General features: G+C 52.2%; 1 protein-coding gene across 14 annotated transcripts in view; it reads right to left on the reverse strand.

The window, feature by feature from the left end:
* ATP11A (ATPase phospholipid transporting 11A) overlaps positions 1–22,197 on the reverse strand; it is a 180,580-nt gene that overhangs the window by 47,808 nt on the left and 110,575 nt on the right. For all 14 annotated transcript variants that reach the window (XM_064361855.1, XM_064361857.1, XM_064361854.1 and 11 more), the window contains exons 6-14: positions 18,902–19,030; positions 15,303–15,406; positions 13,788–13,838; positions 10,387–10,451; positions 9,059–9,140; positions 7,576–7,726; positions 5,960–6,157; positions 1,947–2,120; positions 553–716 (exon numbers count right to left, since the gene is read on the reverse strand). In XM_064361855.1, the coding sequence (XP_064217925.1) occupies positions 553–716; positions 1,947–2,120; positions 5,960–6,157; positions 7,576–7,726; positions 9,059–9,140; positions 10,387–10,451; positions 13,788–13,838; positions 15,303–15,406; positions 18,902–19,030 (1,118 nt within the window). The remainder of the gene's footprint in view (positions 1–552; positions 717–1,946; positions 2,121–5,959; positions 6,158–7,575; positions 7,727–9,058; positions 9,141–10,386; positions 10,452–13,787; positions 13,839–15,302; positions 15,407–18,901; positions 19,031–22,197) is intronic.

A 22,197-nucleotide genomic window follows, 5' to 3' on the forward strand; every position in this document is an offset into this window, starting at 1 on the left:
ATTTAGTGTTACAGAAGCCGTGGGCCAGGTAGATTTGAAAAGGGCTTTCCTGACTTGAAATCAGACCACGTATCTGGAACATTTAAAGTATTTTTCCAAGTGTTTGCTTAAAGGGTGGGTGGTGAGAGGCCCCGCACCTGCCCCACTCCGCTCCCACCAGGCTGGCTCTGGGAAGGCCGCTGGCCATCCGGGCTTCAGTTTTCTGAGATGCAGGGGAGATTTGCGTTGAAGGAAGGACTGTTTCCGTATTTCGAAGCCTGTGGTTATCCGGAATGACCTCTAACTTACTGCAGACCTCAGGAGGAAAAGCTACCCATGAAAAGACAGCGATGAAGACTCACATGCCGGGGACCAGATACTGCTTATCATGTGGGAGGGGCTCATACAGGGATGGGGACCCAGAGAACCTGGGTGCAAAGGCAGCAGAGCCCGGTGCGTGTGGCGGGCACGGGGCGGGGCTGAGGACGCCTCCAGGTGCAAGTCACTGAGTTGGGCTGCGGCAGGGCTGAGTCACATCAGGAAACCCAGGCAGGCCCTCGGCTGGCGACCCACCTCTGGACACCTTCGACCAGCGCCACCTCGTCGGGTGAGGATGAGATGTACACGCAGGACTTTCCCCCGTCCGGCGACTTCCTGGGGCCATCCGGGTTGTCATCATCTTTCACCTGGACCGTGTGGCAGAGACACAGGGCCCGGAAAAACAGCTCCTCGCGCTCCTATGAAAAAGCAGTTCCCAGAACCCCCAAATCACCAAGGGAACCCCGGAGCTGTGAGGGCAGCTTGCGGGAGGCGAGGGGTTTTCAGTGCAGCCGTGAAGGCAGCCATGAAATGGGGGTGTGTTACTCAGCAGCGATACTTTTAGAAACCACAGAGGCATGGCTTCCAGTGCACTCAGAAACGACACGCAACCACTAAGCACGCAGGAAGGGAAACTGAGTCACACAGTGCAGCGAACACAGACGTTCACAAACACCCTGGACCCTGGCTGTGCCTCCACCCCGGCGCCTGCGCGATGGCGGCGTTCTCCCAACCGAAGCGTGTGCTAGACCAGAGTGACCTATGGAGCGCCTGCTGTTAACTCACATTGTGACACCGACCCTAAAACCCCCTACGAAGGGGGAGCTATTATCCTGCCCCTGCAGCTGCAGAATCGAAGTTCAGGAAGGTCAAGTGAGGCACTCAAGGCACAGCCGGCTGGGACCGCATCCCCGAGGCTGCCCCGAGTACAGCTTTCTGCACCCTGGCTGCACACTGCACTCTTTGGGAGCTCCAAGACTCCAGATTCTCATGTGAAACCAAGGTCGGGAAGCACCATGGCAAAGCTGTGAGAAGGGCTCCATCACATTCCGTGTACCCAGCAGAGCGCCTCGATGTGGGGGCAGGACCTCGGCACAGGCACAGACACACCCGCTCCCACTGCCGTGAGCCTTGTGATAAAATGGTGGTTGCTCTTCTGCCATCGGCTGGGGTGCAGTGAGAGAGGATCTGGCGCGCTCAGTGGGGAGAGGTGCAACCGCACAACCCACTGAACACAGCTGCCTGGCTCCCCCACAACGGGAAATTCAGGAATGGCGTCGGCCTGGGACTCCAGCCCTGCCCAGAGATGCTGAGATCTGGAGCCACGGCACTCGGGGCGTGTGTGAGAGTGTGTGTGTGTCTGCGTGTGAGCATGTGTGCAGGTGCGTCTGTGTGTGCACATGGTGTCTGGATACATGCGTGTCTGCCCTGCTTCTACAGTTTTCACAGCAATTCTAACATGGGTATCACCAAGCACCCCGGTATCTAACGGGACACTGCACAGGTCGCACCTTCTGACCTCCCTCCCACTGCAGTCCACAGAGAGGACTTGGACTTCCCTGGCCCCCGAGTGAAAGGGGGTGGGCTCAGGACACACAGCCGCCCACCCACTCACTCACACAGGCGGACGGTGTGGGGGCTGCACCTACCCTCCCGCTGACGCTGGGGGACGAGTCGATCATGTCGATCCCTGAGGCGTCCGGGAGGACCTGCCCGTTGCAGATGACGTGGGGCACATAGACGTGGCCTTCGATGCAGCACTCCTTGAACTCCATGTTGTTCTCCGTGAGGGTGCCGGTCTTGTCTGTGAAGATGTACTCCACCTGCAGCCAGCGCACAGCAAGTCAGGACTCCGAGGGCGGCCCGAGAGCCTCCGACGCAGACACACGGCAGCCGTGCGTCTTCCCCAGCTCCCACTGTGACTTTACTGGGCGGTGGATTCCTACAGGTTTTCCCCCAGACAGATGAGCTCACAGGGCTGAGCTATGATCCCATCCATCCTCCTTCCCAGCGTCCAACAGGACCCGGCAGTGCTGGCAGGTGCCATTCAGGAGGATGGGTGGGGAGCAAAACAGAGTGTCACAGTCACATTCCCAGGGACGGAGACACGGGTGGAGCCAGGGCTCCATTTGTTTGGGAAGACAGAGTGTGAGGGGGGTCGTCCCGAATCTTATTTACCAACGACAGTGAAAAACCGAGGCTACAGAGAGGACGAACTTTCCAAAGTCTGGGAGGTCAAAGCCCACAATATCACGTAAGCTTCAGAAGGCAAAATTCAAACAAATGAGAACAAAGCAAATCTCAGAGAAAACTGTGATGTGTGTTAAAGATACAACCTGCCTTAAACTCTGATTTCAGATAAGCTCACAGGTCACACGTTTATCGTGAACAACTGAAGGGGGGAATTCTGAACGCGAGGCAGCATCTAGAGACTGAGTTCGGGCACGCCCACTGGGACACGTCTTTCCCAAGCATTTTGGATAACAGGTATTCAACCTGTGTACTCTTCTTACATAGGATTTTGATGTGACTTAGAATAAACTCATTCAATCCTAAAAGCATATTTATTTTTATTTTACTGATTTATTTTGTTGAGATGGCGTCTCACTCTGTCACCCAGGCTGGAGTGCAGTGGTGTGATCTCAGCTCACTGCAACCTTCAGCTCCTGGGTTCCAGTGATTCTCCTGCCTCAGCCACCTGAGTAGCTAGAATTACAGGCACATGCTACCACACCCAGCTACATTTTGGATTTTTAGTAGAGACAGGGTTTTGCCCTGTTGGCCAGGCTGGTCTTGAACTACTGATCTCAGGTGATCCACCGGGCTAGACCTCCCAAAGTGTTGGGTTTACAGGCGTCAGCCACCACGCCTGTGGATAAGAATGAAACAGCGAATGTTAAGAAGTCTGGTTTATCATCCTGTTTGGCTGTAACTAAATAGGTGGCATCTTTCTAGGAACCACGGCCGTGAAAATGACAACAATACAAATTAATGATAAACTCAGGTGTGCAGCCATTGGGCAGTGGCTCATTTCATCTTAAGTTGTGACTAACATAGCAACTGTGTTGTTATCCCAGTTTTAAGACCGTGGAAACAAATTAAAACCTCTGGACACAAATCCAGTCAGTTCTGTTACCTCAGCAAAAGGAGGTAAGCCTGTTTGCTTTGTTACTATTAAACAAGTTTGGGAAAGTCTTTGATTTCCTTTTCAAATAGACTGTTGTTTGGAATATAGAATCACTACTGACTTTTGGGTGTTGATTTTGTATCCTGCAAATTTAATGAATTTCTTGATTAGTTCTAGAAGGTCTTTGGTGGAGTCTTCAGGCCTTTCTATATATAAGCCTCTGTCATCAGCAGTTTCACTTCTTCCTTCCCCATACGAATGTCTTTTATTGCTTTTTCTTGCCTCACTGCTCTGGCTAGAGCTCCCAGCGCTATGCTGAATAGAGGGGGCGAATGCGGGCAGCCTTGTCTTCCTTCTGATCTTAGAGGAAAAGCTTTCAGCGTTTCTCCACTGTGTGTGACGCCAGCTGTGGGTCTGTTGTTTACGGCCTGCATCGTGTTGCGGTACCCTCCTCTGTACCTAATTTGTTGAGAGACGTTACCACGAAAGGATGCAGAAATTTGTCGAATGCCTTTTCTGCATCACAGATAATCACATGGTCTGTCCTTCATTTTGCTGACATCATGCACCACACTTACTGATCTGTGCATGTGGATGGAGCCAACCGGCATCCCACAGGTGGCCTATGATCCTTTGTGTGCTACTGGATTGGTTTGCTAGTGTTTTGTTGAGGGTTTTTTCAACTTTGTTCATCGGGGTCCTGGCCTAAAGTGTTCTTTTCTGGTAGTGAGACAGCCAACCCTAAGCACAGCGCTGGTCAATGCTGCATCACCCTCAGCTCTCGGAACAAAAGATGGCACTCACCGCAGTGCACGCCCGCCTGCTCAACTCGGCCGGAGCAGGGTTTGTGTTCCCAGGCACTCGTGCTCAGGCGGCACTGCCTGCTCCTGACTCCGTTTCTTATCTGAGAAACGGGCAGTGGTACACAGGACACAGAGAAGGTGTGCACAGTGCGTGGCCCAGAGCACCACGGGAGATGGTTTTTTTTTTGTGGACACAGACACTTGAGTGGTGGGTGAATCTCCATCTCACATACAAAAGAAGTTATGTACATCGTACGGCACAGCGATGGGGGGCACGGGCGTTTGTCTGGGTAGACGGGGGGCACAGGCGTTCGCCCACGTAGCTGCAGTCAGATGAACCTGCCTTTTGGGCCTGCCCCCCTGTCCTCACCCCAGGGCATCACCCGGGAGCCACAGAAGACACTTCTCAGTGTCCGGGGAGGTCAGCCTCCAGGCGAGAGCCTGGTTTTGGTCAGGACAGAATGGCGGAAATCAAATTCTGTTTTGCTGGACTCCAGGGCGACGGATCGAGGAGGGCAGAGAAGAAATCGGCTGCACTCCATACTGCTGGGCATTTTCCTTGTTACAGAAAAACATTCTTTCCCAATGAATTTACCAGGAGCACACAAAATGGACCATCTATTATTACAAAGGAGATAGAATACTCTTAGCTAAAAATACCTGACTACTGAGCAACTGAATCACAGTCTGCGCATTGCTGACTGACACAGTAAACCACCGTGAGGGTCTGGAATACACCAGAGAAGTACTGAAAAGCCAAGGTCATCAAAAGCGAAGCACGCGCCTTCCGTGCGTCTGCCTTCCTCACAGGAGCAGACAGAGGCCTCTGTATCTGCTGGAGTCTATTTACAGACTGCTGTCTGCGAGTGAGATGCAGATTTCAGCCACCTGTCTAAAGTGGCCTTGTTTGCTAAAACAGTCCTCAAAATCGTTTTCTGTTTCTTCCAAAAAGACCAAAGAGTCACCCTTTACCGGTACCTGCTTTGCCAACCTGCACTCTGCACCAGTAAGGCTGGGAAAGTAGGGAAGGTCACCGCTTTAGGCTGGGGAACCACGGGAATGGGTCTTTCCTTAGTTCCCTCCCCGAGCCGGCAGATCTGGTGTGTGGTGCCTGGGGGTGTCGTGGCAGGGAGGCAGTGGTGGCACAGACTCTGGGATGGGCACCTCGTGTCCATAATCTCATCGACTCCACACCACAGTCCTGCAGGGCCAGCATCTGTCACCTCACTTCACAGACTGAGAAACTCGAGGTGTGGCGGTGAAGCCTGAGCTCCCACAGCCATCACACAGCAGTGGGATTTGAATGGAGGCACTTGAACCCTTTGCAATCCACCAAGTCACTGAAACTCTCTCGAGTATCGGTTTCGTCATCTATAAAGTGAAAAAATACCTGGCTTGCTATGAGACCTCAGTATCAGGTGCAGAAGGAGAGTGCAAGGCTGGCAGAGCCATTTCTACCCACCGGCCTTGATTCACACCTTTGTCCAGAAGGTGCCCTGCCCAGGAAGCTCCGGGTGAGTTTCCAGGCACGAGCGAGTGCAGGTAATTCCACATCCGTCCTAAGTGTAACAGCATGGCTGTTTCATAAATAAGGTTCAAAACATCCCTGCTGCTGTCTTCCATCAGCTACAGGGACAGCCACGCTCGGAAGATAGGCACCGGACCTGAGGAACGTGACACAGACTCACCCACGTGCTAGCAAATCACAGCAGATGACTCAGGAGACACCAACCTGTCCCAGCTCTTCGTTGAGGTCTGACGTGTTCACCAGAGGCCCCTCGCCAGTCTCCTCATCAAACATGTCTTCGTCCCAGGTGATGAAGTAGGAGCCAAGGAACTTCTGCATCTCGACCGTGACGTACATGGACACGGGGATGATGTAGTTGAAGAGGACCATGAAGGCCAGGAAGTCTGTGAAGGCCTTGAGAAACTGCGAGAGCAGAAGGTGCGGGTCAGCGCCTCCGCCGGGAAGGACGGCGGGGCCCCACCACGCTGCTCTAACACCTCAGGCTTAGCCGCAGGTTATGCACGTGCCACTACTAAGTACAAGGTTTCAGAGTCCAAAGACGAGGATTATGGGCTGGTCGGTGGGGGCTGCCACAGGGTCACCTGGTCTCTGCGCCAGGACCTGCCGGGGTCAGGGGCTGAGCTGCAGGGCTGCCCTGCTGTGGGGGTGGAAATTAAACCATGAGTTAAGACAAGCACCTGTGTGACAGGAGGCACGCACACCAGATGCCAGTGGCAATTTTACTTCTGCAACCGTGGGACCTCTTTGTTACGCTAATAACCAAACTTATTTGCTAACAACCTACAGATGTAGTTAAACTAAGCCTGATGAAATGACTTTTCAGTATACTTTCCTCCTGCTCTGTGAAGCCAAGTTAGTTTTGTAGGAAGGACGGATGATGTGCAGAGATGGCCCTGATCCAGACGGAGGGGACGCGGGACTGGGTCTGCACATGACCCCGCTCTGGACAGAGGGGACACAGGTCTGGGTTTGCACACGGCCCTGCTCCAGGCTCAGCGGAAAGGGTCTGGGTTTGAACACGGCCCTGCTCTAGGCTCAGTGGACACAGGGCTGGGTTTGAACACGGCCCTGCCCTAGGCTCAGTGGACACAGGGCTGGGTTTGCACACGGCCCTGCTCTAGGCTCAGTGGACACAGGGCTGGGTTTGCACACGGCCCTGCCCTAGGCTCAGTGGACACAGGGCTGGGTTTGCACACGGCCCTGCCCTAGGCTCAGTGGACACAGGGCTGGGTTTGCACACGGCCCTGCTCTAGGCTCAGTGGACACAGGGCTGGGTTTGCACACGGCCCTGCCCTAGGCTCAGTGGACACAGGGCTGGGTTTGCACACGGCCCTGCCCTAGGCTCAGTGGACACAGGGCTGGGTTTGCACACGGCCCTGCCCTAGGCTCAGTGGACACAGGGCTGGGTTTGCACACGGCCCTGCTCTAGGCTCAGTGGACACAGGGCTGGGTTTGCACACGGCCCTCTCTGGACTGAAAGCAGAACCTTTTTTCCAAGTATTTACCACAAACACGTGCCATTTATCTCACAGTCATTAACAAGCATTTACTTAGCACCCTCTAAACAAAGGAACACTGAAAGTATTTAAGGCACCGTCCTTTACTTTACTGTGGGAAGCTGTACTCTCCAGACTCAAAGATGACAGGACCAGCTGGGTCCGCTGACACTACATTCCAGTGGATGCATTTAGGATGGAGACTGGATCCGTCGGGGATGCTTCTGGCCTACAGTAAATTCACTGCCATCTTTTCTTGCACCGCCCTTTGTGATGCTGGCCCCCAGGTCATCTCTGATCATACCGGGCAGTCGCTCTCCGTACCAGATTCCTCTGTCTTTCCGACTCCGTTTTCTGATTATACCACGGCTCATCCCGGAAGGGCTCGCTCTGCCACACGTACTTCAGCACGGTGTTAATCAGGGCTTTGCTGATCAGGATGCAGAGGTACACGATGAGGAACACATTCATGGATCTGAAACAGAAGGACAGAGGCGATCACTGGCCCCTGTGGAAACGAGCTCTGCCCTTCCTTCTCATAAATGTCAAGATGAACCCTTGTGGAGACACAGAATAGGAACGGCATGGTGATGTGTTTGCCCCCGACGTGCCACAGCGGGCCCCCTGTGCTTGCGTCCACGCCACGGTCCCTGGCACGTACTTATAGAGGCCAAAGGAGACTCAAGCAGGGGGAAAGTGCCACAAGCAGGAGAGCGCGAGCCGCTCACAGCCACACCGCAACGCCTCCGCGCTGCCGTGGTTTCCACGCCTGTGTAAACAGCCGCACCTGCTTCCATCATTGAAAAGAACACCCAGGCCGGGCACGGTGGCTCACGCCTGCAATCCCAGCACTTTGGGAGGCCGAGGCGGGCGGATCATGAGGTCAAGAGATCAAGACCATCCTGGCTAACATGGTGAAACCCTGTCTCTACTAAAAAAATACAAAAATTAGCTGGGCGTGGTGGCGGGTGCCTGTAGTCCCAGCTACTCGGGAGGCTGAGGCAGGAGAATCACTTGAACCTGGGAGGTGGAGGTTGCAGTGAGCCAAGATTGCACCACTGCATTCCAGCCTGACGACAGAGTGAGACTCTGTCTCCAAAAAAAAAAAAGAAAAGAAAGGAACATCCAGAGATCACTTTCTACCACTGAGCATCAACAAATGAGTTCAGAACGTAGTGACTAGCCCCCACTGTAAAGGCAGGAAGGAAAGGAAAGAGGGAGGAAGAGAGGGAGGGAGGGAGGGAGGGAGACAAGTAAACACTCTGAAAGGAAGTGTCCTCAGGACCGGAAAGCACGGATCCTGCACTAAGGTCTCGGCCGAGCTCGGGAAGAAGCCTTGATTTTCCAGCACAAATTCAGCTACCATTCTGACATATTTGTCAACAGGACTTCACTGTTCAATGCAGAGATGACTCTGTTCTCTCTGCTAATGCTTTCCTTCATAAAACCATAGCTGGGAATGCGTGGCTTCAGCGAGCCCATCTGGAGGTTTTCATGAAACGGTAGGAGGAACTGTTGAACACTGGACTGGTTTCAGAACCAGAATCTCAGGGCGTCCGTAAGGGGTAACAGCGCTGCGTCTTACCAGGCGCTGGGAAGTGCGGGAAGGAGGGGTGCGGCCATTCACCTCCCCACAGAGTCAGAAAGTCCATCTGAATAGTCAGCTCTGCGGTTACTAAGATGCTGTCTATTGGCAAAGGAACCGCCAATAAGGCCAAGAAGAAGCTACTCCCATGTCTACAGTGGGTATTGATACTTCTAAGTCACAGATTCTCATGCTTGCCAGCGACGGGACAGGGAGTCTTACTTTTCCACGGCAGACCGCTTCTGCGATTTCGACTGATAATTCAGTGCCATCTTGGTTTCCATGCCCGTGTAGATAGCCACACCTACAGAGAGGAAGGGGAAGGTGAGGACCGTGGCGCATGGCCGTGTAGACAGCCACACCTATAGAGAGGAAGGGGAAGGTGAGGACCGTGGCGCATGGCCGTGTAGACAGCCACACCTACAGAGAGGAAGTGGAAGGTGAGGACCGTGGCACACGGCCGTGTAGACAGCCACACCTACAGAGAGGAAGGGGAAGGTGAGGACCGTGGCACACAGCCGTGTAGACAGCCACACCTACAGAGAGGAAGTGGAAGGTGAGGACCGTGGCACACGGCCGTGTAGACAGCCACACCTACAGAGAGGCAGGGGAAGGTGAGGACCGTGGCACACGGCCGTGTAGACAGCCACACCTACAGAGAGGAAGGGGAAGGTGAGGACCGTGGCGCAAGCGTGTCTTGCCTTGTGGTGAGTTACACACAGCTGCGGGGAAAATAAATTCTTGGGTAAAATGAATCCTATTTTTGATTTCACGAACCAGTGTCCAGAGTCACACAACATTAGCACTTGATTCCTTAGGACCAGACGTTCTTCGTGCACAGGAGGCAACCTGTGCTTCATGTTTTACGAGTTCATATCTTAATATACATCGGGCTGTCCATGTCCACGAGTTCAGAATGTGCAGGTTCTACCCACTGGGGGTGGAAAATATTTCCAAAAATCCCCCCAAAAAATAACAACGATTAAAAATACAGATGATAAAAACAGCGGAGTGTAACTCTGTGGAAGTCATCTAAGACGATGCAAAGCAGAGGCGCAGACGTGCGCAGGCCACGTGCAAAAAGGGGCCTTGGGCATCCGTGGATTTCGGCATCTGCAGGCGTCCTGGAGCCAGCCCCCCAAGGACACTAGGGACAACTGTACAGCATGTTCTGACAGTGGGGCACATGGGTATATTTTTAAAAGTTACCTCAATTAAAATAGACAACAGCCCACAAGAAATGGGAGATCCTAGCCCAGAAATACAGGCATGAAAGAAACGTCGTGCACAATTCAACTTCATAAATTCCTTCATGGATGCAACTCCCTGTTTCTGAATCCACAACTAGAGGCCTCAACACGCAAGCCGTATTCTCCGGTGCCACCGCTTCACGATGGCGCTTACTCACGGACACTAATCTCAGCGGGGTGGAACTGCATGGCCAGAAAGCCTCCGGCACCTCAAGGCACCAAGAAACGCTCGCGGGGTTCCGCTGCGGGTCTTACGGATGTTAGAGGCAGTGGTTAATAACTCACGAAATAAATATTTACCAAAGATTTTCTCCGTGTTCTTCAGTGTGGCTCCTCGAAGCAGCAAGTTTTCCGATCCTAAGGGCCTGTAAGGATACGGATGATCAGAAATGATAGAGACAGAAGGGCAAGTGGGCAGGCAGTGGGGGGAGATGCAGACACAAAACCCGCTGCTTTGCTCAACAGATCTCATTTTCAGAGGAGATGGTGTACACGGCGGCTTGCTTATGTTTAGACGATGAAGTCAGCCCAGGTCCACGTGAAAGGATGTGGTCTTATCTGCTGGGGAGGGGTAGCGGCAAGGACCTCCCGTCAGTGCCTGCAGGTACGCGGGACCTCAGGCCTCACCCAGACCCACTGAGCTGCGTCCCCCGGCCTCAGCAATACTCCTTGAGAGACTTCTAGGGCAGGGGTCCCTGCAGTGCCCCAGCAGTGCCATCGGTAGCACCTGGAGCCCGCCAGGAACATCACACTAGTCAAGAAGATCGTCCTAGACCCACAGAGTCAGAACCTGAAACCCTGGGGTGGGGCCCAGCAACCCTCTCCTAACGAGCCTCAGATTGAGGACAGCTGCACGGGAAGGTCCCAGAATGTTCTGGAAAGGCTAAAGAGGGGTGCATGTGACTTGCTCAACTTTCAACTCTTTTTTTTTTTTTTTGAGCCAAAGTCTCACTATGTCACCCAGGCTGGGGGCATGATCATAGCTCACTGTAGCCTTGATCTCCAGGGCTCAGGTGATCCTCCTGCTTTGGCCTCCCAAAGGGCTGAGATTACAGTCGGGCACCACCATGCCCAGCCTCAATTGTTTCTATGACATCCTCAGTGAGACTCAGGGAGCCTCATGTAACAGTCTTAGTCTGTCCTAGAGACAAAGGCTGATACTCTGTCTGGCCTTTAGAAAGCCACACTGCAGAGCTCCTCTGATCGGGAGACCTATTCATCCGGGCAGTCCACGCATGGCTACTTTGGAGAAAAACAAGCAATGGCCAAAGAACTTAAAGATCTCATGCATATAGGAACAGGCACAGCTCTGCGCACTGAACCCACGGTGAGCAGCGGGTGGGGTCCCTGCTATCAGGGGCTTATATGCTGGATATAACAGGGTTCCCTGCTGATGGAAAAATAATCTCTCCTCACAGGAGTGAGGGAGAAATAGGCAGCAAGATTCCAGTTTATAAACTTTGCTACCGACATCCTCCTCAGGATTTCTTCGGAGGGGAAAGGGGCAAAAGTGTTTGCTGAAGTTTGCTTCTCATGCATCACTGCGTTTACTGTCCTTCTAGCACGGAAAGTGAAGGACCTACTAAATATTATGACTGTAAAATGCATGCAGTATATCTGGCCGATATAACTCAGAACTGCATCTGGCTGAAGGCAGGCAGAGTGGGGCTGCCCTGAGGGAGACAGCTGCCCTGGCCACAGCAGGCAGAGGCGTCCGGCCCCGGCTGCGGCTGAGAGTGCCACGCGCCTCCTGACCCGGCAGTCACTCCAGATGGAGCTCTGGGCTGCATGTGGGTTGTCTGGTTGTGTGATAAGGACTGTCAGCTTCTGTTTGCAACACACTTACAATAATTCCTGTCAAGTGTTTACGAAAACAAACAGCTTTTTTAAAAAGGTGACTCAGGGAAGCCTAAAAATAATTTACTTGGAAATGTACTTTGCTTCTAGTTAGGACAGAAGGAAGAAGAAACATCACTCTGAATGGATTGAGAATTTAGGTGCATAATTCTTAACTGTCCACATCACAAATTTATAAACATCTTAAATAACCTAAATATTAAAAGTCTATTGAACAGCATAAATACTTAAAAGTGAAACTAGGCCAGGCGCAGTGGCTCACCTGAGGTCAGGAGTTCAAGACCAGCCTGGCCAACATGCAAAACCCCATCTCTACTAAAAACTACAAAAATTAGCCAGGGTATGGTGGTACGCGCCTGTAATCCCAGGTACTCAAAAGGCTGACGCAGGAGAATTGCTGGGAGGCAGAGGCTGCAGTGAGCTGAGATTGCACCGCTGCAGTTCAGCTTGGGTGACAGAGCGAGACTCTGTCTCCAATAAAATAAAATAAAAGTGAAACTAGAGTTAGTATCAAAATGCAAAATACACGAGCAATTATCATCCCAGGTTGCTGAGCAATCAACTTGGTCTAAATATAAAGATGAAAAGCCTGCAATGTTTAATACTGTGGATTCAACCCATAGGTAATATGAATAAGCCTAAGTCTGTTTACTCGTTCAAACACAAAATAATTCTCACAACACACAGAAATACAAGTGATTTCTCCAAAGTAAGGAGGAATTTACCTTTAGGAAAGTACATGTTTAGGAACACCGAGGCCAGGCCACTACCGATTCTCAGGAGCACCTGCTGGCCTGCCGATGGGTAACAATGATAAACATGCTAAGAGGCGCACAAGTGGTTTCCACGAAACAGCAACTGCAGGAGACCACACGGAGATACGCCCCAGGCACCGGCATTCAGGAACTACGCATTTTGCCGCAGCCTCCCGGCGAGTGTGTTTCTGTGTCTGGGAGATGTGTTCTTTAACACATGACTCCATACACACCGAGACATCAACAACTTGGAGAGAGCTTACAACGGAAGAAAAATCATTTCTCCAAGTGGAGTTTATGAAAAAGATACAGCTTTAAAACCTACTGAAAGCCAATTCCCTCAACTGTGACTTTCAAATATCTCGTCAGCAACAAATGCTAGATCTTGAAATAATGTCAGAGAGAATATCCGTAGGCCCGGGAGGCGGGCGCTGCTCGGAGGTGGGTGGGCACCGGCTGGCTCTCAGCTGAGGCTGCCTCGGGGCCACAGAGGAGGTGCCTGAGGCTCCGGTTTCCCCACGGATATGTGGTGTGACTGCCGCTGAGTCCGTGCTGGTGAATGGGAGGCACAGCAGTCACCTGTGAGCTGCCCCAACCTTGCCCCGGGTCACTTCTCAGGTGGACGTAAGCCAGAGAGAGGCCCTGAGTCCATAATGCACCCTAGTAACGATGGCGAGTGGACGAAATATACTCCAAAAAACGGCCCCTAAATTAGAAGACTTCAACTTCCTATCTGAAGACAAATCAGTAAAGGAATCATGAGACGGCGTTTCTCACGGGGACGCTGTACTCTGCCCCTCACTTCAGAACTGTTCATGGAACCCCGACACCTCCCGGCCTGTGAGACGACCCTCCTGGCAGAGTCTTGTGCAGAACTTTGTTTCACGAGCATCAGTAACTTGTCAACATTCACAGATATGTGCCTGAGACACACCAGGGAAGAGAGCAGAGCCTGGCCCTTTGGCCAGTGGAACTCCACCTTCCAAATCTACTAGAGCAGCGGCCATGGAAATGCTCGTCTGGCCAAGAACGCGTGTCTAACGCGACAAGGGAGATGACCACGGTCCATGCATCCACAGAGGCACTCACCTCACCACAGGGTCATTCAGGTCACTGTAAACGTTGATGCGACCCACGAACCTGGCAACGGAAAAGCCGCGTTAATGACGGGATGCACCTAGCAGCCCCACCCCGACGCACATGCCTGGCCTGCCTGCCTTCCTGTGTCCACAGAGGAGGCCACTGTGAGGTGCAGGTCTTCACCCAGCCCGTTCCGGGTATGGCTAAGCTGGCCAGCCCGTTCTGCATGTGGCTAAGCCGGCCAGCCCGTTCCGCGTGTGGCTAAGCCGGCCAGCCCGTTCCGCGTGTGGCTAAGCCACTCAGTCCGTTCCACGTGTGGCTAAGCCGGCCAGCCCGTTCCGCGTGTGGCTAAGCCACCCAGCCCGTTCCACGTGTGGCTAAGCTGGCCAGCCCGTTCCGCGTGTGGCTAAGCCACTCAGCCCGTTCCGCGTGTGGCTAAGCCGGCCAGCCCGTTCCACGTGTGGCTAAGCCACCCAGCCCGTTCCGCGTGTGGCTAAGCCACCCAGCCCGTACCGCGTGTGGCTAAGCCACGTAGCCCGTTCCGCGTGTGGCTAAGCCACTCAGCCCGTTCCACGTGTGGCTAAGCCGGCCAGCCCGTTCCACGTGTGGCTAAGCCACCCAGCCCGTACCGCGTGTGGCTAAGCCACGTAGCCCGTTCCGCGTGTGGCTAAGCCACTCAGCCCGTTCCACGTGTGGCTAAGCCGGCCAGCCCGTTCCGCGTGTGGCTAAGCCACCTAGCCCGTTTCGCGTGTGGCTAAACCACCCAGCCTGTTCTGTGTGTGGCTAAGCCGGCCAGCCCATTCGCGTGTGGCTAAACCACCCAGCCCGTTCCACGTGTGGCTAAGCCACCCAGCCCGTACCGCGTGTGGCTAAACCACCCAGCCCGTACTGCATGTGGCTAAGCCGGCCAGCCCGTTCCACGTGTGGCTAAGCCGGCCAGCCCGTTCCGCGTGTGGCTAAACCACCCAGCCCGTTCCGCGTGTGGCTAAGCCGGCCAGTCCGTTCCGCGTGTGGCTAAGCCGGCCAGCCCGTTCCGCGTGTGGCTAAGCCGGCCAGCCCGTTCCGCGTGTGGCTAAGCCGGCCAGCCCGTTCCGCGTGTGGCTAAGCCGGCCAGCCCGTTCCGCGTGTGGCTAAGCCACCCAGCCCGTTCCACGTGTGGCTAAGCCAGCTCTCCTCCAGCCCCTTCCTTGTACTTTCTGTTCTGATCAGCCCATGGCTTCAGTCATTTTCCTTAACCCACAGTTTATAAATGTCTTCCATAAAGTAAAGAAAACTTAGTTTTCCCCCCACAAATCTAGTTCCATTAAGCCACTTCAAATATTTGCATAAATAAAAAGCTACAAATCTGAGTGGTACAAGTCTATGAAAATAAATAAGTAATGCTTTTTGACTCAGTCTTAATCTTTAAGCAGTGATTTACATTCTCTTTCCAAACTGGCAGACGGCTGGAGTATTTGGGGTAAAGAAGCAAGAACAAGGCTGAGGGCCTAACCCATTTCTAGAGACCCCGCAGGCCCTGCTTACTTGTAGAGGTCGGGCTGGGGCTGCTCGCACTCAATGGTGGCGTGGAGCCCGTCGATATCCTCCTCCGTGTGGAAGCCTTTTGTGTCCTGCACGGCGTAATGCGTCTACAAATCACAAGACAGGTGAGCTCACAGCCAAAACGGTCAACACAAACCCAGAAGCTGGTGCCTCCAACCAAGTGGCTACAGAGCCTGGCTGACCACAGAGTCTGTAAATGTTTACAAGTTATAGAAAGATAAGGTCCCACTGTTAATCCTGCATCTATTAGGTGCCAGAAGATTCTAATTCTTCCATTCTTATCCAGCGTCCTCAATTTAAAACAGGACAGATAGCGATGCTCAAATTCTTCAAATGTGGACACTGATTTATCTGTCACAGTAGCTGTTCATTAGGAAACAGGCTGAGGACCTGAAATACCCCTTTGCTTTTACAGCATGCCCTGCTGTTCACGGGGAGTCGTCACGGGCATCACTTCACTTCATTTCCACTATGCAGCAACAACCTGCCTGCGCCCATCCTTGTTGGGTGGCACACGCCTTCTACTTAACTGTTCACGTGGCCTGGGCCAGAGGGCTCCTCCAGCCTTCGTATGTGCCAGCTTTACCCAGAGCTTCTTAAGCCCTGATTCCTGGGCTCAGCCCCTGGGTTTCTGATGCAGCGGGTCTAGGGAAGGCCAGAGAACTGCCCTTCTAACATGGTGCCCGCTGACGCTGCTGGTCTCAGAGCACCTTTTGAGGCCTGCTGACCTCAGTAGCATCTGTGAGCACCAGCAGGTGGGCATGAGGGCTGCACTGGTCCTGCCTTAAGAGGAGAGAGGAGAAATGTGTGCCCAAGGATCTGGGGAGAGGCAACAGCATCTCTGAATCCCTTCCTGTGTTTCTTTCTAAGGGACGAGCATTGGACAAATAAAACACAGAAGGAGTCAGAACAAAAGGGAGAAAGGATCACGGCACCATCACCAAGCGCACAAATCGGGGGGAACCAATCGCAGCCCCGTCACCAAGCGCACAAAAGTGGGTGGGGGAAGGATCACTGCTGTCACCAAGCGCACAGACGGGGCTGGGGGAGGGAAGGGATCGCTGCTCCGTCACCAAGCGCACAAATCAGGGGGCACTTATTTTCTAAATTCAGTGGGCATTTTCTAATCATATCCTCAGAAGAGCCCCGGAGAGACACGGTCGTCCCATTTCAAAGATGCAGAGTCCAGAGAAGCCAACAAGCCTGTGCAGTCACATGAGCGCCCCCTGGGATTCCAGCAGAGGTTGGCTGGACTCTTCCCACGCCCCACTCTGCTTATAAGGAAAGGGCTCAAATAATTCCAGTCCCCCAAAGCTAAACAAAATGCACAAAAATAACATTAGAGAACACAAAACCGTAACGCGAACTGCAAAGCCACAAAAGGTCAAAGTGCAACAGCTATTTTATCATCTTCCACATCTACGACAACATTCCATCCGGACAAACACGGCACATCTGGAGACCCACAGCATCTGTTCACTAGCGTGGCTGGGACTTGTCAGAGCCTGACCAGCCACAGTCCTGCAGGGCAGGGGTACAAAGGCAGCCGCTGCCTGCAGAGAGTGTGGAGGGCTCGCAAGGTCTCTGGGTGGATGGAACCTTAACCGCCTCCCAGGTTCCAGAGGGACCAGCAGCCACTTACAACAAATACCTGAATCGTCCAGGGCCTCTGACTCCCCAGAAGCACTGCTGCTGACAGTCTACTGTGTTACAGTGCCCACTCTCCTGGGATATGCTACACGGAAAATGTGAAAGCAAATTTAACCGAATATATCCACAGGTTTTTCATTTATCAATTCATGATACATATCTGAACTATCTATGAAAGACTAGCATACCCTTCAGTGATTTTGTAAAGAAAATGTCTCTAGTTCATATTAGAAATGGCCTATGTCCATAGGTATTACCTAAATACCATGTTGGAGTTGCACTTTTGTGAGCTGATGACTTAGCAATAGTTGAATCCACTGAGCTATGCTCATTCTGATAAACTCCTTAGAAACTTCCAGATTTTTAAAATAAGAATCTTAAAATTAATGGTAGTATATCTCTTATGATTGACAATTAAAATTCTTGTAGCATCAACCACCTGTGCAGAATTTTATATTGAGTGCAGGAAATTACTTATGTAGTAATTTCAGAAAATCCTGATTAAGATTAATTAACAAAAAGACACTCGTGAAGAAACAGGCAAAATCTAGAATTGTGTGTGACTTTTCACAGAATTTTACGCCAGTTTTCACATTAATTTTAACTAGTAAAATGAAATTCTTTAAATTAATTTGGTGCATTAGCTGATTGACACAGGCAAACACTGAAGCTATTTCTGTTAACCTGAGATGATCGGTTGTTTTAAACATTGAGAGCAGAAAGAAAAGAGTGGGAAGGAAACGGGGAGGTGGAGGTCGAAGAGCACAGAGCAGCAGCATTTAGGACGACCTGTCCAAAGACCCGGCTCACCGCAGGAGGACTGGCGGCCTGTCCAAAGACCCGGCTCACCGCAGGAGGACTGGCGGCCTGTCCAAAGACCCGGCTCACCGCAGGAGGACTGGCGGCCTGTCCAAAGACCCGGCTCACCGCAGGAGGACTGGCGGCCTGTCCAAAGACCCGGCTCACCGCAGGAGGACTGGCGGCCTGTCCAAAGACCCGGCTCACAGCAGGAGGACTGGCGGCCTGTCCAAAGACCCAGCTCACCGCAGGAGGACTGGCGGCCTGTCCAAAGACCCGGCTCACCGCAGGAGGACTGGCGGCCTGTCCAAAGACCCGGCTCACAGCAGGAGGACTGGCGGCCTGTCCAAAGACCCAGCTCACCGCAGGAGGACTGGCGGCCTGTCCAAAGACCCGGCTCACCGCAGGAGGACTGGCGGCCTGTCCAAAGACCCGGCTCACCGCAGGAGGACTGGCGGCCTGTCCAAAGACCCGGCTCACCGCAGGAGGACTGGCGGCCTGTCCAAAGACCCGGCTCACCGCAGGAGGACTGGCGGCCTGTCCAAAGACCCGGCTCACCGCAGGAGGACTGGCGGCCTGTCCAAAGACCCAGCTCACAGCAGGAGGACTGGCGGCCTGTCCAAAGACCCAGCTCACCGCAGGAGGACTGGCGGCCTGTCCAAAGACCCGGCTCACCGCAGGAGGACTGGCGGCCTGTCCAAAGACCCGGCTCACCGCAGGAGGACTGGCATGCACAAGAGCGTCGGGCTCAGGGCTTCTGCTGCGTCGAGCAGGTTCTGGCTGCTGTGGCACGGGCGCCCGGGGAGGGAATGGGAAGCCCAGTGAGACGCGGACATGTTCATCTGGTCCACTCTCACCACAATCCCACTGTAAAAATATGTATCTCATGACATCATAATGTATGCCTTAAATATATACAATTTATTTTTTTAAAAAAAGAAAAAAAGCAAAGTGAAAAATAGGAGGAAGCAAAAGTGAGGAAAAAACTTGGCTGCACAAGTCCTTGGGTTCTCACTGTAAACGCTGAAAATGCTGACGTTTTAAACAGGATGTTAGTTCCTGTGGCCACACGGGCACAGCCTGAAGCTGAACAGGAATACCCCTCCCTGGAATCTAAGGAAAAGGCCCCTTACTTTATGGCTGGATTCTCCATCCAAGCTGGCGGTTGTGACGTGGCACGTCCCATCTCCCCGGTTGCTGGAAAGGAAGATCAGGTCGCAGGGAAAGGTCTCGTCCTCCTTGACCATGACAATGTCCCCAACCTACAGCACAAGCAGAAAGGATGGTCAGCAGAAAGCCCCTCCGTGAAAGCTCACCGCCGTGTGGGACTGCTTCTTTCAAGGTGCTCATTTCTTCACAGGAAGGTACAGGGATGCAGAGAAGATTCTAGGAAAAGCCACTGCCAGACATTCTGCTGGGGCCAAAGAAAGACCAGGTCAGGTTTCAACATTCCAACCGCAGCTCAGGGAAGTGCCAAAGCACAGCATGATCGAATATTCTGGAGCAAAATCAGAGACAAACACCTGCAACAAGGTTATCTTTGATTCAGACCAAGCAAGTCGAGTTCGAGTGTCTGTCAGCATGGCCAAGCGGGATGTACTCCCGTGAGAAGCTCTGATCTCAATCCAGCGTTTTATGAACCAGGCGGTAGAGTTCTGAGAGCTTCCTGATTGACAGAACCAAGGCACTGCCCAGCTCATCAAAGCATGAGGACAAATAAAGCAAAAGTGGCAACAACGTCTCAAAAACCAAAGTAAAAGTCAATCACAGAAAGTTCGTCGCGTGGGTTTTTAATGAACAGTAATGGTCTAGTCTGTATCAGTATCCACCTCATTTCACTGGTGAGGATGCCATCTCAGTGAGCTGGACCGTGTGTCTGAAAGGTGAAGGATCATCAGACCCCTTGAGTGAGTTGCTGTGGGTCCTCCGGCCCGTCTCACCACCACTCGGGAGGCATGCCAGGGTCGGGGCTTGCCGTGCCTCTGTCTACACTGCAAGCAGAGTTCTCCGTCCCACTACCTGACGGTCACAGCACACTGTGAATTTGTGAGACTTTAAAATCAGACGGTTACTCTCCCCAAATGTACCTATGGGTTTACTAAAATCCCCATGGGAATCCCAGCAAGGATTTTTATAGACATAAATGAGCTGATTCTAAAATTCATATGGGAAGGCACAGGCTCTAGAATAGCTAAAACCACCTTGAAAAAGAAGACTGAGTGGAAGGACTCGGTCTCCCCACGACAGGGCTTCTGAGGCAGCTACAGTGACCAAGAGTGTGGGATCGGCGGGGCATAGGTGTGGACACCAATGGGACAGACCAGGGAACCAGAAATGGACCCTCGCAAATGGGCTTCAATGATGGTGACAGAGGGCAAGGGCTGCTCCCTGGAGGAGGGACAGCAGCCAACCCCTGCTGCAGGGCAATCGGACAACCACAGGCAACACACACAGTAAGGACAGAAACATCACACCTTATACAAAAACCACCTCAAAATGGATCATGAACTTACATGTAAAACATGAAACTACGACACTTTCAGAAAGAAACATGGGAGCAAGTCTTTGGGTCTCAGGACTAGGCAAAGAACGCTTCATTCAGGACACTGAACGTACAGTCCTCAAAAGAAAAAAAAATCAGCCGGGTGCGGTGGCTCATGTCTACAATCCTGGCACTCTGGGAGGCCAAGGCACGTGGATCACTTGAGGCCAGGAGTTCAAGACCAGCCTGGGCAACACGGTGAAACCCTGTTTCTACTAAAACTACAAACATTAGACAGGTGTGGTGGTGCACGCCTGTAGTCCCAGCTACTTGGGAGGCTGAGGCAGGAGAAGTGCTTGAACCTGGGAGGTGGAGGTTGTAGTGAGCCGAGATGGTGCCACTGCACTCCAGCCTGGGTGACAAGGGCAAGACTGTCTCAAAAGAAATAATAATTTTTAAAAAATTAAATAAATAAAAAAAATTGGACTTCAACAGAATTTAAAACATTTGCTTTATGAAATACCTTGCTGAGTATTAAAAATCTGTATCTGACAAAGTAGTAACATCCAGACTACATGACCTCTTAAAATTTAACAGTGCGCTGGCCCGACGGTGGTGGGTTATCAGAACTTATTAACATTAGTGTTGCTAAAGTTGGTATACAACCCCTCACTGCTAAATTTGACTGGCTTTTTAAAATAAATTTAACAGTGAAAAGAAGCTCAAACAATCCAGCTGGAAAAATGGACAGAAGATGAAGAATTATTTTTACTGACGAGGATGCGCAGATGCCAAGCGAGGGCAGGGAAAGATGTCAGACGGTGCCAACGGGGAGATGCACACTTAAGCCACACCGCGACGCTGGGGGCGGCAGACGCTGGAACGTGGCAGACGGGAATGACACGGGACGGCCGCGCTGGAAAACGGGTTGGCAGTTCCTTTCAAAACCAAACGTGGATATGCTAGATGACCCAGCAACTGAACGCTTGAGCTTTTATGTCAAAGAAATGAAAACTACATTCACACGAAGACCTGTATACAAATATTCATAGCAGCTTTATAGATAATAGCCCTAAACTAGAAAAAGTGACACACCCTTCAACTTGGGAATGGTGAACTGTGGTACGTCCACAGCACGGAACACTCCTTAGCAAAAAAGGGGAGGAACAGCTGGTGCACAGACTTAGTGAATCCTGAGGGAATTAGGCTTCCTGACAACAGCCAACCCCAGGAGGTCACGGGCGCAGGAGTCTCTTTATATCATCCTTGAAATAACGAAATCTTAGAGCTGAGCAGCGCGCTGGGGCAAAGGGAACACAGGATGCCTCCGTAATTACCTCGACATAAAAAGTTTAATTAAAAAAGAAAAACTAATTAAAGGATTGCTTTTCTAGTTTGCTCTAGCACCCTGCAAGGCCTGAGCCATTACGACTGATGGAAGCCGACGCCTGCAGTTGTAGGAAAAGCCTGATCTTTTCTTTCTCATCCTGCAAAGGATAGAGAGCAGGCATTTCCCACAGAGACCAGTACATTAAAAATTCAGTTTTATGTGGACAGACACAGTTTAGGTCTGTTTTTTTAAGAAAGATGTTTAGCTACAAGTATGAAAGGCTTCGCAAGGGGAATATAACCATTAAAGGGAATGGCATTGAAAGCCTGAGACCACACGCCTGCCGACACAGGTGTGAGCTCACGGCCGTTCCCCAGGCCGGGGCCATCTGCTCTGCAAACCCCTGACCGCTAGGGAAACATCGCCCACCTCAGCTCACTGAAGGGAAGCTCTTTCAGAAGTATTTAAACACCTGGATAGCAAATTTGTAAGTGAAAATGTTTAAACGCTTAAAAGTCCATTCGGTGATGTGTGTGATACACAGAACAGTGAGAGCAAGGTGAACGGGGGTGGCGGGGGCTAGTGGTTGATGCCAGCTCCTCTGAAGGAGCTCTGAG

Source organism: Aotus nancymaae, unplaced genomic scaffold, assembly GCF_030222135.1.
Source record: "Aotus nancymaae isolate 86718 unplaced genomic scaffold, 86718_ANA_hifiasm-v0.15.2.pri h1tg000044l, whole genome shotgun sequence".
Lineage (NCBI taxonomy): Eukaryota > Metazoa > Chordata > Mammalia > Primates > Aotidae > Aotus > Aotus nancymaae.